This window comes from Stegodyphus dumicola, chromosome 10 (assembly GCF_044657685.1).
Source record: "Stegodyphus dumicola isolate Sdum_Otavi_A_Nest chromosome 10, ASM4465768v1".
Lineage (NCBI taxonomy): Eukaryota > Metazoa > Arthropoda > Arachnida > Araneae > Eresidae > Stegodyphus > Stegodyphus dumicola.
In genome coordinates this window covers 60,828,582-60,850,863 of record NC_140777.1, presented here as the reverse complement: position 1 = coordinate 60,850,863, position 22,282 = coordinate 60,828,582, and the positions used below count along the sequence as shown (strand labels likewise).

The 22,282-nt window shown below is 32.9% G+C and overlaps 1 protein-coding gene across 1 annotated transcript in view; it reads right to left on the bottom strand.

Moving 5' to 3' along the window:
* Nucleotides 1-22,282, bottom strand: part of LOC118192872 (uncharacterized) — a 408,484-nt gene that overhangs the window by 146,633 nt on the left and 239,569 nt on the right. Inside the window, exon 2 of the mRNA XM_035363899.2 lies at nt 4,274-4,381. Within this exon, the coding sequence (XP_035219790.2) occupies nt 4,274-4,381 (108 nt within the window). The remainder of the gene's footprint in view (nt 1-4,273; nt 4,382-22,282) is intronic.

Here is a 22,282-nt window from a genome sequence, read left to right as displayed (position 1 = left end):
CACAAAAGCAATCAAATTATTTCCCCATTAGATACACTTTATAATTGAACTTTTGCCTGACTCTATTTGTAACGACTTTTTGGTAGTTAAAATTCTGCGAAAATAAGTATTCATATATTTCTACTAACCTCACCGTTTAATGCTATCAAAATATCCAGGACTAACGAGATCACATTAAGCGGCCTACTGTAAATAATTACGTTCAGTCTTATAAGGTTAACACTTAACCGTAAAACGGGAAAAAAATTAAACCAGATAGAAAAGAATAGGACAAAACAGGATGGAAAAATAAAGGAGACAATATTTAAGAAGAACTCAGAAAATTTTCGGAAAACTCCTGCCGCCATTCGTGTTTTATTGTTAAAAATTCTTCCATTAAACAAAATGAAGACACGAAATAAAAACACAGAAGATTATACAAAACAGAACGTATTAAATAACAACAAAACGATATTAATTTTGTTATTTTTTCCAGAATAAAATTCACAGAAACGTGCTTATTACGCAAAAAAGGAAATGAAGAAAAGAAAGGAAAAAGAAATACAGGTTTTGCTTTCTCACGATAAGAAAATAGGAGAAGCCCTCCTATAGCACAATAACACAGTTTTATTCGTTAATGCACGTTTTAACACTTTATGCATTTATTTAATATTAGGCACATCACCTTTTAACACTTTATGCATATACATGTCTCAATAAGGCAATTTTCGTTCTAAACATTTACAAAATTAAGTTGCATACTATGCCACCGCGTGTAGCGCACAATAACAAACTCTTTGTTGAAACACACAAAAATCAACTTAATTCCCGGAATACCCGCACTCTTTCACATTGAAATTGAGTCATGCGCATCGTTTGCACTGCACACATTTCATGCTTCAACCGCTCCGTTAGTAGATTATATAAATTATGCAACTGTAATTTTGAAAACATTTTTTTTTAATTTTGGGTATGTGTTACTTACTAATTAACTTTGTCGTTACCAGGAGTAATTATTGCGAAATTATATTTCGGTCTCTAGCTATGTTTAAAAATAAGGAAACAACTTTAAAAAAATTTCTTTGGAGATGAAAACACAAATTTTGAATTCTTTGCTAAAATGAGAAAAGACATCTGACGTTGCAAAAAGTTTAAATTTTAACAAGGCGACAATAATAATATTAAAAAAATCTGAAAGCTTCCAGATTTTATATTACGCCCAAAGGGGCGTTTATTTAACGTTTTGTGTGTTACCTTTATTTATTAAATATGATGCTCTTCACACTTAAACCATAAAATTCAATTCAACCGCAATGTCGCAAAGTAATTTAAAAAGAGCATAGCTTTACAGTTTCCGATACATAGTCTCACGCGCTGGAGATTAAAAAAAATTCCGTACAGTATTGCCATTGCTCGCTTTGAAATTATTTGAGTTTTTTAATCAAAAACTCATAAATGCTTTACAAAATATGAAACAGATAATAAAACAAATTCCAAATTTTGGCTTGCAGATGCCTATATTCAGGTGGAGATGTACGTTATTAAAAATTTGATCGTTTTAGGTACCGTTGTTTTATCAGATTGCGAGAAACACATACATTTATATACAAATTCTTCATTATTTAATTTCATTAAAATTTAATTAATTTCTTTACAGGGCAATAATAATTGGTGGCAACAATTTGAAAAGTGATTCAGACTTTTAAAGTTTTCCACGAAAAATGCCAAAACGAAATTAATAGTCCTTCTAGGCTAAAAATATTTTGGTTTTAAAAGTTTTTGGAACGCGTTCCTTTGTTTTGAACTTGGTTGCTAGTCGTATTAAATAAGGCTTCACACAACATGGTATTTATACGGTATCGTGTTATAGAAGAGATACCTGTATATATAAATGATAAAACAGAAGAAAACTCTCGTACATGCAATAAAGATTTTCATTTTAATAATTAAAAATCACAAATTTATTATGTATAGTTAAATAATTATCCAATTTCAAAGCATAAAAATCATAAAACAACAGGGACAGGTAAATGTGAACGAAGAATCTTTATAGAATCTTTATAGAATAATGGAAATTTTTTGTAGTAACCGAGAAAATTTTAGTAGACATGTAATATAGCCAGATGTAATTTGTGCTCCTGCTTTGCAGTATTACAGCTCTATTGTCAGCAGTCTCAATAAAATGCTCAGGGTTTCTCTTTTCCCACATAGGCACTTAAAGTTATGGTTATCTGGGATTCTATTAAATTATTTAAAGAAATATCAAAATTAGGATCAAATAACCTTCATGTGAATTTCAGAGAAAAAAAAAAGGTTTTAAATAGTAGTTAATCATGTAATCATGTATTTGAAAGCATTTTTAAGAACACAGAAATGCAAGAACTGTATTTACTATTACCAACAAGAAAATAAAAATGCAAAACCTAACAACAAAAAAGCTCTCAATAAAATCTAAAGAAAATAATCTAATCTAAAAGAAAATAATAAAATCTAAAGAAAATTATCAATCTAAAGAAAATAAAAATGCAAAACCTAACAACAAAAAAGCTCTCACAAAACTGCAAACAAAATACCAAATAACCAAAAATTCATAAAAATTGTTAACGGAATTCTTCCGAGTCACAGCGAGTATTAGGCATAAAAAATATTCAGTCCGTAAATAATTCTTATAAAAACACTGAAAAAAAGTTTTAGTTTTTTATCCATTTCTAAATAACGAAACTGACATTCTTTAGTATTGTATTACCTTTAAAACGGCAATAGGAGAGGTAAACAAACAAGTAAACACTTACAAAAACTTTGATACAACGAGTCTCTATGAAGAATTTTTGAATAAATTTTAAAACACAGGTATCGCCTCTTTCAACACGGTTTCGATCTTATACGATAAGAAAATTTTGGAAACCCTCACACAAAACGGCAACATAGTTTCATTTTCGCATATTAATGAATATGTCAGTAAAGTCTTGCCCAACACTTTACGTACGTGTATATTTCAAAAACACGAATTTTAATTTAAAATTAAAAAAATATGTTATGCACCATGCCATAGTGTGTAGTGTACAATGAAAACATCTTTATTTACCACACAATTAAATTCCGAGAATGCCTTGTTTCTCGAATCGAAATTCTTTAGAAACTGAGTCGCGTCCATTATTTACATAGTATGTATCTCGTGCTCTGATTATTCGGTTGGAAAATTGTATAAATTAGGTATCTGTGATTTTTTGGGGGGTACATGTCACAAATTAGCATTGCCATTTCTAGGGGTAAGAACTGCGAAAGTATATTTCAGTCCCAAATTAAGCCTCAAATTAGGAAAACAAATTTTAAAAGAAAATTTAATTCTTTCAATATGAAAAGAAAATCTTTCAATATGAAAACACAAATTTTGATCTGTGTTAAGAATGAGAAAAGCCATCTGACGTTGCAAAATGTCTAATTTGAATGACGCAAAACTGAGAACCATTAAAAAGTATATTTTGTTTTTAACAATTTTCAGAACTTATCCCTCTGTTTTGTATTGGATGTTAATCTCGTATTACAGGATATTTTGAAGGAATTATCTACTGTGTTATATAAAAAATATCTGCATTTCATATATTATTACCATTATAAAAACTATTTCGAAACCTACATATTAAAAAAATCCATTATTGGTTATATCAGCATTATATTAAAAATTCACCTTCTAAAACTAATTCAGAATATTCGGTGTAACGCGGTTAATATTTTACACTGTGTAACGCGAATTCAGAAAATGAGAATTTACTGCGACATTTACTACGCATTAAAAACACTCACACATCGCTAGAGATCACCATCAAATATAAAGATACAATGACAAAATATTACAGCAAATTGAAACATTTATACTTTTAAGAAATAAGAAAATCATATAAGTTTAAAATTTTTCATTTAAAAAAGTATTAAAATTTAAAATCGATCCAGAAATTATAAGCACAGTACGCATCTCCCACCGAAATTTCAAACGAAACTCCTCCTCCAGTATTCAAATATCGCGCACAAAACGAATTCTAAAACCACGACTTTTTCATAACACAACCGCGATTCAAAATAAAAATTCAAAAATAGTCATTAATTCATTTCATTCTGGTAACTTCGCGCCAGTCAAAAACCCTTAATATAGGTGGCGCTGCAAACATATGCGGGCGACGGCAACACAAGCGATATTTTTCGTCGAAGGATATAGGAAACAGATATGTGAAAACATGCAAAATTTTGAACAAATAAGACAGAAAAAAAATGACGAATTATTTCAAAAAATACTCACTTTGGTAAGGTGGACCAGGACTTTGCATCGTAGGCCTGAAATGCGGTGAAGAAGCAGGCGGAGGATTAGCGGACAGGTCCGGGTTTCCGCCGTGGTCCGGGCTCGAGGCTACATTGAAAACAAACGGAAAACCATCAGGGTTGCCATTTCATCCAAAACACACGAATGTCGCCAAGCGCTAGCGCCAAGCAAAAGCGATCAATAAAACACGGCAGAGAATAACACGGCTTAACTAAATATTTTCGCAGAGAAGTGAGTAATAATTTGTTTCTCCTGGAGAGCAACAACATTAACGAATCAAATGTGACATGCATGGTTAAATTTCATTTTGAAAAGGCGGATGGATCAAATGATTGCTGTCAGGCCAAGTCCTCGAAAATGAAATAAACACTTCCGATTCTAGTAGAAAGTGGTAATTAAGCTGTATTTAGTTCGTTAATTATATTCCGATACGATGTTTATTTTAGTCGATAAGGTAGAATGATGAATCTATTCACCTATCGTGTTCTATTAAACAAATTTATTGAATTTCCAAAACAACAGCGGCGTTGAAATGGATTGCTATGTTTCACACGCATCATAAATTTTTCAAAAGCTATTTAAGTTGTAATTCTTTTTTTACTTTTCCTTTTTAATCCAGTTTTCACTACGCGTATTTAGCATTTGAATCTTGAAGCTTTACTTCTACAAAAATATATTATTATTTAGAATTACCAATTGCAGAAACTGATTGTAGAATTAACTTTATTTTAATTTTATTTGAAGCTAAAAAGCACTTTTTTCACTCTAAAAATATCTAAAGCAATTCTACTTTCGTTTAAAAGAAGAACTTCCGTTTCTTATGATTTTAACATTTATGATATGTCTTTACCTAAATTCCATAAATTACCTTTTATGGAATCGACTTGTAATAAGTTCAGATCAATTCCATTCAGCTGATTATGAATGGCGAATACCTGGTTAACAGGTATTAATTATTTCACATTCATCATTCACTAAATTAATCTTGATTTTAAATAATAATAACCAAACTGATTATATTTTTATATTGCAATATAAAGTTGTAAACACATTTACATGAAAGAGGAATGAAGAATTAAAAATAAAATGCAATAGCATTAAAAATAAAAGTTCATAAAACCTACAGTTCGTGGAGTTCATACAGTTCGCTGAAACATTCATAAAATCGATCATACAAATCATCATAATGCCTTAAATTAAACCTTTACCCCTTATGCACATACATTAAAGTTACCGTGTGTGAGCTTATAAATAAAATAATGAAATTTTAAAGAAGTAAATATACTATTATCATATCCATATTTTTAAGCGAGATGGCAAATATCTTTTCCTGATGAAGAAAATAGATCCATCATTTTAAAAATTTTAAGAACAAAATATCTTTGCTATCTAATAATAATAATAAAGAATCTTTTAAAAGAAATGGCATTAGCAGAAGGAAATTCAATACGATATTGTTTTTAAGAGACATTCCATTATATATCTATCTGGAGATCCATATATCCACAGACACAATTATCAGTGTTGGGAAATCCATGTTTATTATAAAATGTTGAGAACAAACCATGTCCTGTTATATATTTTGATAACAGCAGGAAATAATAACTAAAGTATGATTAACAACACAAAAATATTAACTTAATTAAAAGAAAGCTTATAAAAATTCAATTTATTACACTAGCCGACCAGTAGTTAAGTGGTTAAACCAAGTGCACAGTATGAGACTTTTTTGGACTCAATCTAAGAGGATCTACATGGACGCTTTTGCGTTTTACCTCACGTATAACGTATACTTGATATATAGTTCACATCACATCATATACGCAAATCTAATGCCTATTTAGTTTGACAATTAAACACCACCTAGTTTTATGACTCTTGTAGTCTACCATGAAAAGCAGCTACATTAAAAGTAAGTAATTATTTTTACATTTAAAACACATCATTTATGAATATCTACAGTCAACAAGACTTCGAAACATTTACCGATAAACAAATTGCAGCATTAATTATTACACATAGCCTGTTAATATTAAACAGCAATAAGTAAGTTAATATGCTTACACTATTTATTATATTCTTTCACATTTTATTCCAATTACTACTACTACTACTAATAATAATAATAATAATAAGGGCAATAGTAATAACGACTCAAAAAGTATAACTGTATCACCTAGTGACATAAATAAAAACATTGATAACACATCTAAACACACAATAACTTTTCCTTTTGAAAAGTATCTGAATTTTAAGAGGAAAATGCATTTCAAAAACATCAAAAAACAAGATTTATCATAGAACAATAAATCAGAGAAATAAATAAATAAAAGGCAGAAATTAATTTCAAGAAATTACATGTTATATTTTATGCCTAATTACATGCATATTAATTTTAAATTAATATTACACAACGTACATTAATACTTATATTATGCAAACCAGCTTTTCAATTATGATGGTTCAATACCTTTTTTCTTTCTTTTCTATCTGAGAAACAAATCATTACACACTTTAGGGTAATTATATATGTTTTATTTATTAATTCTTTTTTTTTTTTTTTTTTTTTTTTTAATTACTTTTACATATTTCCAACTAATTTAGATACCTGTAAAAGGGTGTTTTCTGTACGGCTAGATAACCTTGCTAAGAAAACAACATTACAGGGTTTGCCTAGTTTGGAAATCTGTAATCACGAATTAAATTTTTCATGCAAGCAAGCTCACAAAATTGATATTATTGATGTAATTTGCTTTATTTTATACCTATATGCTATACACATAGAGAATATACACAACTGATCACAAAAATGTCAAGATTCAATACGTAATTTGGTTAGGGATTTCTGAAAGTACCAAAATAAAAAATACGTGGGGAGCCTCATTTATTCGAAAAATGCAATATAAGATAGTTATCTTCACCTACTAGCAATATAACTGCAATTACTTATTCAAATAATATCAGTTATTCTTATATACAACACAACAGTGAGTAGACATTTGTTAAAAACATATGTAATAGCGAATATGCAAATTTTACGCAGATGGCCATCACGTGCAATATTTATTATTTATATACTACATTATTTAGCTCAGCGTTTCCCAGACTGCGCTGTTCAAAAAATTATGAAATTGAGATAATAATGAATCATTGTCCGCTTTTATGCATTTAGCACAGTTTAAAACAACTTCTAAAAAAAAAACATAAAATAAAGTGGTTTAAGTCACGAGCGTAATAAATTTAGTGATACTGCACAAACGTTGGCGCGAAAATTTATACGCAGCAAACATTTATGTTAAAGTTTCTGTCTGTGCTCAAAGCTGCCCAGCCGCTATCGATGATTGTCGTACCGATGATCCCAGGTTTGAATCCCTGAGAAGCCATGGTTGTTTATAAGCATATAGTGTCTGTACTACAAGAGGGTGCTTAAAATACAAAGCAAAAGTCCTCGCGAGTAGACGTGACTTTCATAGACGTGATCTTTCATAAACTTTGAAGGTAGTATACTTTTCAGAAATCATTCTTATTGAAAGACGACATATTTACTTCACAGTATAACGATGGAATAATAGGACATGTACTGGGAAAGGGCAGATGATCAGCAGGAAGCTGAGGATGACTATGAAGACGACATACAGCATAAGAGGAATGTTGAAGGAAACTGATCGTAGGACAGCAAAAAGTAATATGATTTCCCGATTAATGTTCATCTGCATCGGTACATGCTCTTATGAAGCTTTATTGTACTCGAAGTGAATTTTTAAAACTTTGGCGACAGTATCATAATACGCTGATATTTAACTTTATTAAGCCATCTCACTGAGAAATTCGTTACTTTCATCCGATAAAATATATCGTTATTTTAAAAGTTTAGCTTTATTTTTCAGAAATATAAAACCACGTATATGTGTTGTAGGTTTCTGTTCTAACTGGCAGCTCGTAATTAAGTTTTGCAGAAAGGTAGTTTAGGAGTCACATAAAATACATTACTTAGGCTGGTTCAAATAATTATCGGCGCATATTTTAAAACACTGGTAAGCGAAACGCTGAAGACAGAATATAGCTTTAAGCAGAGCTGGCGAGAGTAAATAATATGCGGCTGCCTGAAGCAATACGAACATTCAAAACTCTCAGCTTAAAAACTTAATTTAAGAAGATAATTAAAAGAAGAAGTTATAGTACAAGAGCTAAGTAAGGTTCTTATGTTTAACTAACCAGTTATTATGACACAAAATTATAAAGCAACAACGCTCTGTTTGGAGTAGATTTTACTCAAAACTAACGATTTCGAGGGCAAGCAGATACAAGTCCCTCTACATCAGCAGCAAAGATGCTCCTGATGAAGTGGGACTCGTACTTGTTTGCCTTTGAAATCGATAGAGTCCAGACTAAAATCCACGCCAAACACAAAGTTGTTGAATTGTTAATTTATGTTTTACTTTTCCATGTTTCTCTTCTCTCTTTCGGTTATTATGATTTTTAATTCTTAGTTTTTTTTTTTTTTTTTTTTTTTTTTTTTTTTTTTTTTTTTTTTTTAATCTAGAGAGAAAGAGAGAGACAAGAGTTCCTAGCATTCGTGCTGCGTGGTTACATTTCTGCCAGCTCTAACGAAATGCAATTATCTAAGCTTTGTATGCTCTAGCAGGGGGGACTAAAAACTTACGCTGTAGAAGCATTAGGTTATTTTGAAACAGGAGAAAAATGAGCAATGCCTTCGCCGGGACTCAAATTTGGATCTCTCGAATACGCGCCGAGTGTGCTACCGTTACACCACGAAAGCATGCAGAAGGGGGGGGGGAGAAAATATTTTACAACGCACCGTTAGATTATTTTGAGCCAGATTGTAGCTTAGTATTTAACTGTGTAGCCGCAGACTGATGATCAATGTTTAAATTGATTTCACTATTCATATTTAATTTGCTTTGCCACAAGCAATGGTTAACTGCAGCACGAGGGGTACCTTGTTTTGTTACAATCTGAGTTCAATAAAGGGTATTTAAAACCTTCGTAAATCTTTGTCGTACTACTTAAGACACAGCACTAGAATGGTTACAGAATTAAAGTTCCAATATAGGCTAAGTATAACCTTATATATTTATAGTTTAAATTATAATAATTGGGTAATTAAAATAAAATACCTTACTGTGTTACAATTTTAAATAATATATCTGATTTTCGTATTATTTATTTATTAATGTCTCATAAATAAAAAGTATTTCTAATGGATTTGACATTTCTAAATGGCATCACGAAATATGGACAAGCACATTATAGGAATATATTCATATCTCATCTTGTGAATGGTAAGGTTTCGTTGTTCACGGTTAAGAAAGATTCTGTTTTATTTATATACATGTTACTAGAAATGAGGTATTTCAAAATTTAAATCACTCTGTTCAACTAGCTATTACCAACTAATGAAAAAAAAATCACTTAATTGTTATCGCACGCTATTTGAAGAAGATTCAAATTCGATTAAAAAACACCTCATTTAAAATTCTTCCGTTATTTATTCTTTCATACGTAAAATAAATTCCAGGAATATAAAAGTAACGAAAGGATTTGAAAACCCTAATTGGTTTTCAACCGCTTCCAATAAGCGATAAAAAATATTAACGACTGAAATATTCTGAGCACTTTTCATTAAAATACTATTTATTTATACATGGACCATCAAAAAGTGTAATTTCTGCATTTGGCTCATTAAATTTTCTCCTTGGTTTATATTGGAATCGTTAAATAAATAATCGCCATTAACAAAATATTAATTTGAAGTGACATTTTTATACAGATCAACACAAAAGAAAAATTGAAAACAAAACATTATTTTTAAAAATCAAATAAGCATATTGTATTAACGAATAAATGCTAATGGAAACGAAAAAGAAAATATGAACCGAAAATCCTTTTTTTTTCTGCCCCTCGTAAGAAATGGAAAGAAATATCTTCGCTCCCTAATGTGCTTCTTAAAGAGATAAGTTATAGCAAATGAATAATTTAATCGTTTCTTTAATTTAAAAGAAATTCCTCCTGTATATATGTTTGAGAATCGCACACTTTGTTTCTCATTAATAAAAGCTCACGTGATGTAAATTTGAAGACAGTTTCAAATCAAATGCATAAAATAATCAATACACACACAGTCTCCGAGAATGAATACTGGGATTTCATGAAGTATACGCTGAATATAATTTATGTCAGCGGAAGAAATTTTATGCGGCCCGAAAATACAATTTTGTAAAATAAAGTGTTGCAAAGATTTCAAGATTTTAGTTATTTGAAGCGCGAGTTTATATTATTTTCATTACCAGTAAAAACGAACAGACACAGTACCATAAAATCCATAAATGGAGCAAATTAATTTGCAATGTGATATAAATCTAATTCAAAGATTTGAAGATCTGATTAATTTTTATACGTGTTCGCCAAAAAATAAATTCAGCTTTTTACCACTGTTAAAAATTAATCAGAAAAAAGCCGGATAGACCGATGAGCATTTACAATCCGCGATGAAGATCATTTTCTTGAACGCTGCAATTTTTATCAAAATCGGAACGCCATTAAATATCACGTTGTGGTAGGCAATAAAGAAGTTTATAACTATTTACATACAAAAATATGTATTTCTAATTACGTGTAGAAGAAAACTTTAGTAAATAAGGTAAAAAGACTAAGCTGTTATTATTAATTCTCAAATTTTGCCCCACATGAAAATTTTTCTCAGAAAACTTATAAAGATTTTGACATTTTTAAAGTAATGATTTATTAAACATATTAAAATTATTTGAAATACATGTCAGTCTCAAAATTTTATATTTAGCTGTCAGTATGTTTGAATTACAAAGTGTATTTAATGAAAATATCTTGCAGGTACTAGAGTTTAGATTTTAAGTACAAAATTTTAATTTGACTTTCTTTTGCATTGTTTATGTATGTTTTGATAAATATTTAGCTAGCCAAATTTAAAATTTGTTTAAAATATTCCTTTATTTCGTTCGTAAAGACTTTTCACTTCTTCCAAAAAAAAAAAAAAAAAAAAAAAATATGAAATGTTTTTAGATTGTGCATTCGGCTCGCATGCAATTTTTTGAGAAGACTGGTTTGAATTAGATTAAAAAGTACGCTCATGTCCATAAATTAAGGATAATTCGGAGTCAGGAGGAAATCTAACTCTAAAATAAATATATCACCTGTAAAATCACTACACACATCTTCAAGAATCATATGCAAATTTCAGGAAGTAACCAGATGACACCGACGGTACGTCACAATGATGAGAGTGTAAGAGAGTGATATATAAGGAATACACGCAAAGAAGTAAAAATGTTAGCAGGCGCTTTATAAGCATTTCAGTACAATAACCGAATAGTTATGACACAAAGGACGCATTTGGATGATTTTTTACGTGGTAGAATCATCCGCCGTCTGGAATGTGAGTGTACCCAACTGGAAGTATCAGACGAACTTGGAATTGCCGAGTGTCATCTCCAGGCTTTGGCTACGACTCCAAGATGATGGTAATGTGAGTAGACGTTACAGCACAGGTCGCCTCAGAGTTACAACGCCGAATGAGGACCGGTATTTGGCAGTTACTGCGAAAAGAAACAGGCGGAGCACAGCCTCAGACCTGTCTCGTCAGCTCTCTTCAGCCACTGGTACGACAATTTCAAGGCAGACCGTGTACAGACGCTTAGGTCAGATTGGTTTATATGCTCGTAGACCTGTCAGATGCGTTCCACTCGCTGCAACTCACTGTCGCCTGCGGTTAGCCTGGAGTAGAGAGCATGCATTGTGGACACCGCAACAGTAGGCTTTTGTGATGTTTTCCGACGAGTCCAGGTTTAGCTTGCAGTCTGATTCTCGCCGGACTTTCATATAGAGAGCTTCAGGTACCCGTTACCACCAAGAAAACATCATTGAACGACACCGTTACGGTGGTACAGGAGTGCTCGTTTGGAGTGGAATTATTCTAGGTTCCAGAACTGACCTGCATGTTCAAATTGGAAGCAGGACAAGCCAAATCTATCGGGACGTCACTCTAGAACAACATGTAAGTTTGTTTCGGGGCGCCATGGGCGCACAATTTGTGTTTATGGATGATAACGCCCGTCCTCACCGTGCAAACATCGTAAGCGAATGCCTTCAATAGGAGGATATCACTAGTATGGACTGGCCAGCATTCTCACCGGACTTGAATCTAGTAGAGCACGTGTGGGACATGCATGGCCGACGAGTTGCAGCCCGTCAACCTCCTCCTACATGTCTACCGGAACTTCGGAGAGTATTGCTTTTTGAGTGGTGTAATATCCCCCAAGATCAGATCGATAATTTGATACTCAGCATGCCTAGGCGTTGTACGGACTGTATTGCATCGTCTGGGAGACATACAATGTATTAACAATCATACCAACCATGTAATATTGGTTTTTTTAAATAGGGTTTTTTTTTTTTTTTTTTTTGTAATTTGCTCCAGGGAGAAAAAATCGATAATTATTTTAATAATATCAAACATATAGCATCTTTTTTTTGCTCTTTACCTTTTGTTTAATAAATAAGCTTTACAAATAAGTCAAATTTGTTTTGCTTCTAACTCTTCCTTTGCCTGATTTTGCATTATCCTTAATTTATGGACATGAGTGTACTTTTACATAATTCAGTTACTCAAGAAGATTATGTGCTTTTATTGCACATTAGAGCCTCGGGTCAAGAACGCCTCAAGTACACTCGAGTTACGAAAACTCAGTTTGCCACCATAAGATTTTTAAAAGAATAATTACAATTCTAATCTCAAAAATATAAAAATGTAGCCAAATTCGAAAATTTTTCAATTAAGAAGGTTCAACAAGAATTTCAGCGATCTTTTTGTATTTAGCAGGGAAAGGTGTACGTTTTTCATAAAATAGGTACAAAAACGATAAAAACTGAAATAAATGGTATGTGAAAGATATGTAGATGTCTCTCTTACGTCTGAAGTACCGTGATTCTCCGAAAATGAAACCTAATAAAAAATAAGTCTTAGCCCGATTTTTTAAGGTGCTCCTAATATAAGCCCAATATAAGCCCAGACGGGTGCCTTATTGCCGGATGATCAAGAGCAAACGCAATACACACGCACATTTGAAACAAACGGGCATGGTTGCGACTAATTAGAATCTTCAGTATTCAATACGTCGCGTTAGCAGCGGGTGTTTAGCGTTTTATTTAACAATAATTTAAACGATAATAAATTTTGATGCTCAGATCAAATGAATGCAAAAAGAAAAGTGGAGTATAAGAAAGGAATTTTGGAAGATTCCATGGAAAATCTTACAGCTTTACTGCTTTCTGCAAAGAAAAAAAGCTAGATCTGCGAATGGTCCGAAAATGGCGATCATAGTACACGAATCTCAACCAACAGGTCGACGAGGGAAATGCCAAGAAGCGTTAAGTGTGAATCAGGTCGACAACTATTGTTCCCTGAATTAGAATACATCATCTGTTAATGGATTGTTAACAGAAGAGTAAAGCTTTTGATTGTCCACAAGGCTGCCATTCAAGCATTTGCCCTTGCAATGGTACTATAGCTAGACATGTCGTCAGACGAAGTCAAAGCATCACAATACTGCGTGGACTGCTTCTTCATCGATATGACCTGTCTCTAAGTTTGGAAGATGCTGAAGTAATTAAACATGCCCATGCGTTCAAGTGTTTCGTTGATGGCATCGACATCTATAAGTACCAACTCTGGAACATGATTGCTATGGATGCAAGTGCAGTGTTTATAAGTCAAGGGCCTTTCTTAACTACCACTGATCAAAAGGGTGCCTCTGCGATATACATTCCGTCCACTGGTTAGGAAAGTGCACGCATACATGTATTTTGGCAATTCATCTCGATGGAAAGACCTGTTTTCCTCTCATCTTCTCTACGGGCAAGAAGAGGAAAACGAACGTGTTTCATGTATTTATGTTCTTGCAACTGAAAACGCTTCATGGACACAAGCAGCAATTAGAAAATGAGTCAATTTATTTCTACCCCTTGTTTTGAGAGATGTCCAAAAAATTATCATAAGTGCTAAATTCTGCCAGCACTCATCGCGCTAAACCATGAATGAACTTGCTTCCACAATGAAGAATTGATCAAATAATGACTCTCGCACGAAACTCACACACACACAGTCTCCGAAACAGATTGGAGAGATATTAATGAGGAAACTGTGTAAAGCCTAAGTTAAAAGAAGTCGTTACTTGAGTGAAGAATGCATGGGTTAAAATAACGGAAAGCTGCGTTGCCAATGTCCCACGGGCAGGCAACATGGACAAGAAGAGCTCATTGGAGAACTTTTATGCTTAGAATGAGACACTAGGGTCAAAAGTCTATGAGGAAATGAAGTCGCAAAAACTTAACGGAGCTTTATGACAATGTTCTAGAAACGGATACATTAGAATAAATGCTTTTGTTAATTTCTGAATGTTTCTTGAACGTTAATAAACGTATTTCTTGAACCTGAAGAAATGCGTTTATTAGTTTCTCTCTGTTTTCCGCATACCTTCGTGGTTTAATTGGAAGCACACTCGATGCGTATTCGAGAGTTCCAGAGTTTCGAATCCTGCAAGGAATATTTCACATTTTAAACGTCTCCTGCTCAAAAAAAGCCTAATGAATCTACATGTTTCTTGAATATGAATAAATGTTAATTATTATGCATGAAATCACCTGCAATCAGACATCACCTAAAAATAAGCCACAGAGGACCTTTTGCAACAAAACTCAATATAAGACCGGGTCTTATTTTGGGAAAAACACGGTAATTCTGAAAGATATGTCAGAAATAGTGCGTAGTTTAAAAAATTAATTTATTAAAATATTCTTTTCGCATTTATATAAAACCGAAAAGCAGATTTAAAGAAGAACCAGGCTATCTGATCAAACATATAAAACATAGAACAAAAGGCAAACAAATCAGCGAAGTCAAAAAATAGGGAGCGAGGGGCAACTGCACCTTCACGCACCAAGTCTGAATATTCGAGGTTCTCTTGATGAGGAGGGACCTTTAGCTGCCCTCTAAATCGATTGAGTGTTTTAATATATGTACGCTAAATACAAGGTTGTTATTGCGATTTTAATTAATATTCAGGTATTTCTAGAAGCATCATTTTAATATTTTTCATTGTTTAACTCTCATCAAAAAAGGCCTGGCAGCAAATGATTTACAAAACCAAGAATTCGACGAGGAGGATTTTATGGCCAGAGTGGATTGCAGGCACGGACTTTGAGCGCTTTGACACTTACGATGCTTTTTGTTATAAATGATTGTGTCTTCACTCTATTTAAGTATGAACTAACCATGGCCTTCCTTATATTGTTGTTCAGTATTGTTTATGTATCTCATATAGAATGTTTTACATGCATTTTATTGTTTAAATTTTACGTTTTATACGTATTTTATGATTTATGAATTATACTCACTGTTTTATATTCTGACACTGCAATATATTTCTTGTATCCTCCAAGATGTAGCCAACTGTATCGCCATCAAGCCCTTTGTAACTTACCTAAATTCTTAAATTCTTTACTAAACACTAGATAGTGAATTACTTCAGATGGTCGCTAGGAGCTCCTGTCCTCCGTCACCTGTCACCTGTGTCTGTAGGGAAAACCATGGGATTCAGTTTTCAAGACAGAAGGACCTAGCGATGGATCTCCATTTTTTTAATGGACCGGAAGTAGTATTTGACTTCAATTGAACAGAACAAAATAGATTTTATATAAATAAACCAGAAGAAAATTAAATTGTGGTATTAAGTTGAAATAATTTATTTTAAAATTATTATACCCACTTAAGTTTCTTTAATTAAAAATGAGTTCAATTATATGCTTTACACATGGTAAATTATAGCTGATATAAATCGCCATATATTAGCTCATTACGAGTATAGACTTTCTTATATCATAAGTCTAAATTTCGCATTTGAATCTAGATTTTCAAACGTGCCGTTATTTGATATTCCTGGTTAACTGGGTGCCGGTTATGAGGGATTTTACTGCATTACAAACATGCAAACTTTCAAACAAAGCAAAGCATAAGAGTTACCCATCAACTCAATAAAGAACACTTTGGAATTTTCAACGTTTGAAACAGAGATAAAATTTGTACAGATAATTTAAAGTTCTAAAATAAGATGAAAGTAACAAATTTGAAATTACGAATACTTGTTGGGTTTTCCGCATTATGGCCTCTACTCTCCATCGCGATGACATCTGATCTAAGGTATCTTATATTGAGCAAACGAATAAGTTCCTCCTGATGGTATACATCTTTTTGTTGTTACATTTCCTGTGATATGTTGCACAGCTAATGCCAAAAACGACGGGTATAGTTTGTACACAGACATTTCATGGAAGTATAGTCTTGATTACGTATAGACAGACGTTATATAGTCCATAGACATACATTAAATATAGATTCAAACAGTACGTAGTCCATAGATTCAATGCATTGTTTATGGATGCATTAGAAAAATAGTAACTCTATGTAGTCTTAGAATATATAGATCTTCGATACAGTAAATATTCCATTTAATAGTTTATGGAATTAGTCCATCAATAGTTCATCCATAGCCAATATTCCATAGTCCATAGTCGATTGTGAACAGATATTAGTCTGTCAATCATCTATAGTTGATAAAATCTATAGTTGATATACTATGAATGATTCTATCAACTATGGATAATGAACGAATAGTTCATTGAAAACGCAATATGGTACTACGCTGTTATTCTTTGGATCTTCTGTTTCATGAATTATCTGTGATTACCGTCGTCTTATAACGTCTCCTGTTGTTCTCTCAAGGACTAAAGACCCCCCTGAAGCATTGAAATCTCCACTTAGAATGCTAAACTTATACTGCTGTCTGAATATGAATTCTTTAATGGTAACATCTCGTTCAACGCATGCTTCATTACAATAATTTTAAAATTAGACTATAATTGGTACCCTTTGTTTGTCTGTTATACTGGTCCCCTTGTATTCCGATGTTATCGGCTGCAGCAGTATCTTCCGCTCAAACTTGTGCACTGTTTTATATTCTAAGAGAACACGCCCAGGATAGATAAAACTGTTGAAATCTGCCGCATAAGAATTCAACTTTCGCCTCCCTTTTCTTCCATTAAATAAATTCCTTTCTCTGAGATAAAATAATAAATGGAAATACTAATTAAACTACATCTGAAACAAGCAGCTCCTTACACTATCAGACATGAGGAGTTAACGTTATCGAGACGTGGAAACGATAAACAATGCTCGAAAAGAGACAGATTATATAACCGTATGATGAGAAAGAAGAACTAATTCGATTACACAGAAAACGCAGACGCTAATTCTCTTGCATTTGGGGTAACTAACTGGTCTCAGTGCTCATGTAAAACAAAAATGTAATTTATTTCAAACAGTGTAGATACAGGGCGGTTTAACCACATATCATGTCATTTTTAGCGGTACAACGGATTGAATACATTATCATTATAAATCTAATTCTTAGCTCGTTTTGACATCTGGTGGGAAAGTCGAGAACTTCACAGATATTCGCAGCAAATGCATTCAGCATTCGCTACATTGCCATTTGTGCCATGCATGACAATGCACTTCTTATGTAATCATAAGGTAGTTACATAAACGTTACCGAAAATGCAAGAAAGTCCGCACTGTTTAGAACACGTAGGTCTGTGGTCTCAGACTTCCGGCCCACGAAGCAATTTTATGCGGCCCGCCAATGTATTTTAATTGTGCATTTGTTAGGAAAATACGGTGTTGTAAAGATTTCATGATTTTAATTAACTGAAGTCCAAATTTATAATAGTTTCGTTACCAATAAAAACCAATCTGAATAACGCAACAGAAAATCTATTTAGAGCCAATTAATTTACAATGTGATATAAATCTTATTCAAAGAATTGAAGATACGAATGTGATTAATTTTATTTGCACTTATCAAAAAGCTAAGTTACGAATTTTTGCACTAAGAATGATCGCTTGTTTGGGATGTCATTTATATGTGAACAGCCTTTTTTTCCCAGTTGAAAATGAATAAATAATGAGCCTCACTGAAGTCTACAATCCGCGACGAAGATAATCTCTCAGCGGTCTCAAATTCGCGGCCTGCGAATATATTTTAATAATGTAGTCGTTGCAAATACTGTTATTATGCAATAAGTTTGCAAATACGGTTCTTCTTAGAAGAGAAACAAGCCGAAGTAAAGCGTAAAATTAGCAGAGAAACCAACCTGTGCTTGGCGTAGATTCTTAGATTTCTTGGCTACCTTGACAAAAATATCCGCCACCATTTTACGGTTCTTATAGTTTTAGAGACATAAAAATATGAACCGAGATAGTGGGCGCGACTGCTAGTCAAGGAAAAAAAGTTGGGGCTTTGTTTTTTTTCACTGTATTTTTGGATATCTGGCCACGAGATCAGGGTAAGATGAGGGGGGGAATTATCGGAATTATCTAAAATAAATGACAGTCTAATATTCAGCTGTCTGTGCGTAGACTTCAGATAGAAAATACATATAAATAATTCGAACTTTCTCCTTTGTGTTATTATTTTGTTCTTATATGTTTTGGTAAATATATAAAGGTAAATTAAAAATGTATTTCATTTTATCTTACATATATTTTTTATTTTATTTTGCTAAAAAAATGTTCTTAAATTTCGTTAATAATTTTTCTAACCGTGCCTGTCAGACAGTATGCAATCTGAGTTTGAGATAACTGGTCTAAGCAATATGCAATATACAAAATGCCGAAAAATTGGGATGTTAAAAATTATTATTATAATACAGATAATTGTACACAGTGTAAAAATATACTTGTACAAAAAATATTATAATAATATAATTTATTTTACAGATGTCCTAGGCATGTACAGACCAAGATGATTGCAACCCCATTTCAGAAATCCTGAAAATTACCATGAAGTAAATATGCAGTACGATTTCAAGGAATTCGGAATATTAATGTGATACATGTATACACACATTTGCAAACAATTTCATTATGCAAATCTTTTTTTAATTTATTAAAATTATACATTATATTTTACTACAGCATTTCACACAATTACCTACTTTTTTAGTTTCTCAATATTTTTGCAAATAATTGCAAAGTTTAAACTTCCCTTTTTTTTTTTAGGGGGGCTGCTGCATTTTTCTTTCCTAACAATTTAAAATTCAGCATGATCATGATGCGGGCAGTGGTTTTTCACTTAAAATTTTCAGGACCTGAAGACACTTAGAACTTGAAGTATGCATATCCACAGCTGCTGAAGATAAGGAACTGCTAGAAAGAACGGAATGGTTCATGTATTGTAAAAAAGTTAGGTCAACTGGGTATAGTTATTCCATACGTTATCCCTACAATCCTTACCAATGGAGTCTTCAGTTCTGCTTTAAAAGCTTCACGTGTATTTTTGCATAATAAAAATAAACATTAATTTATAGTCTCCATGGCTAGCTACTAGAGCTGAAGGATGTTTTACATTTTATCACATTAACATTATGATTAAATGAACTTCCGACAAGGGATCCACAGAAGCAAGTCAAAACAAAATTAACAGTTTTGCCAAAACTGGGTATTTCTGTTTTCCATCTTTTCTCAGGTAAAAAAATTTACAATATGAATTGCTTCTGTACAATACAGCTGTCTAATGTATCTGGCATTACGTGTTTACATAAACAAAGAGTTTTCAATTTATATAATATCTGAACGATACAATTTTATCTAAAACAAAATTTGAGAAGCATAATGAGTGAATATTTCACAAATTCGGATATTTCGGATTTCAGAAAGTAAGATAACCGGAATTCCGACTATATCCGGACCATAACCACCCCTAATTATACAATGGCAAAAGATAAACCGACAAAATTTTAAATACACCGCGGCCGATATTTCTAACGATGCATCGCAACGCCCGTGACTTTCAACGCTCGTTTAAGATGATAAATTTGTCTTCCGCATTTCAGCACAAAGACTTACGGATTGATACTTTGGAAGATTTTCTAAATACAATTAATAGAACTTTTACAGAAAAGCACTAAATTGTAGACACTTGGGATTTTTTTAACTACATAATACTCAACGAAGATAAACATAAACATGTCCGGCTCTTCGGTACCTTACTTTCTGTTTCCTCATTTTTTGATGTCTTCTTGGGAACGCATTTGAAGAAACATCTATGTAAAGAGTTAAAATATCATTATATTATAGAGCCGGTTACGTCGCGTTTTACGCGATAAATTCTGCAGTTCAATTTCTGTTTCGAAATGGCGGTATACCCTAATTTAAATTTGTTCCGCAAAGACTCTAGCCCGCGGGGAGGGTGAACTGTGGCGATCCTCGTTAGGAAATGCAGTGAAACGACATTTTCATCTCTAATTCACTAGATTTTGCACGCAAACTATCGAAATCAGCAGCACGAGTACGTATCTTTTGTTACATTGCATATATACACGACTATTTTAGTACTCAACCTAAGCTTAGATGCTTAATATGCTAGGAAACATGTTCATAAAATATAGCTCTATCACGCCCAGAAGCTTTAATTCAAAAATTAAGAAATGAAACATGAATATTGCTAGAGACCAAAAGATTGATTAGAAAAAGGAGCTTGGGAAAATAACATTTCACACTTAAATTTTTATTTAAAAATGAAACTGTACACATGTCAGTGACTTGATGCCCAGTAGGAAGAAATCCCGTTTTCGGCGTATTTGGCCGTACAGAAAACTGCCAGTAATCTTCTTTAAATTGTTTTACTTTGAATTTGATTATGTCAAAACACAGGAGAGCTATCTGCATAAGAGGAGGGATGCCTTTCTGGATGATTTCTGAGGGAAACTGGCTCACATACACGTTACACATGGGGAAAACCACGAAAACACTTACGCAGCCAGCCCGTTCGATGGGACTCAACTTCCGGGCGAACTACTAATGTTCAGCGGCATTCTCCCTTGGCCATTGGAGGGCCCTCTCTCTCTAAGAAAAACAATAAAACGTTTACACCTTACCTGAAGAATGAAAATGGATACTCAACATGGAGCATTCTGCTCAAGTCGAGCTTCATCCTACAGGCAGCCCCCCTCCCCATAAAAGTGCTGATTAAACTTGTCTACTTCGATATAGAGTGCCAAACGTACACGCACATAAAAGAAACTGGACGTCCGAGAGTACATACGATGTTATTTTGAAACACTTTCTTTAACAAATAAAATATCAAGGAGTAATTGTTTTCAAAAAAATGTCCTACCGTGAAAGTGTATTCCCCCCATCGCTCCCCATAGCGTTCTAGCAAACAATAGGGGCACCGCAAAAGATTTTCGTCACACAAGTGCCTCTGCTGCACCTTACGACACTTTCCCGCATGATGCATTAAGAAAGACATTTTTGACACGCGGTAAAAAGTATTTGACCACCTACTCTAGCCCAGGTTTTCTTAAACTGTAGGTCGCGACCCCCAAGGGGGCGCCAAAATTTTTAGCACTTTTGATATTTCTTTAACTTATTATAATAATTTTACAATTACCAAATGTTTTTACACAATGTGTCTGAAAATAGATAAAGATAAGACAATACAGACAAAGAAAAAAAGAAGTTTTGATGTATTATTTTTATAATATAAACTTTTATTTTTTTTTTATTTGCACGTGAAGCTGTGATTTTGTCTGTTACTTATTTAAAATTATTTAATTGTTCTCTGTCTTAAAATTAGAAATTAATGACCTAAAACTGCAATAAATACTTGATAGCTTCACTCACGCATGTGTCGGATTTGCGCAATACTTATATCGTCCCACAATTTTTTTGTAAATCCTGGGGTCGCGAAAAACTCTCAGTGATAAAAGGGGGTCACGACTGGAAAAAGTTTAAGTAATGCTGCTCTAGCCCATACTATGTTAGCAACCTGTATAAAAGTAAAAGAGCAAGGTGTAATTGTCCAAGATAAACACCTG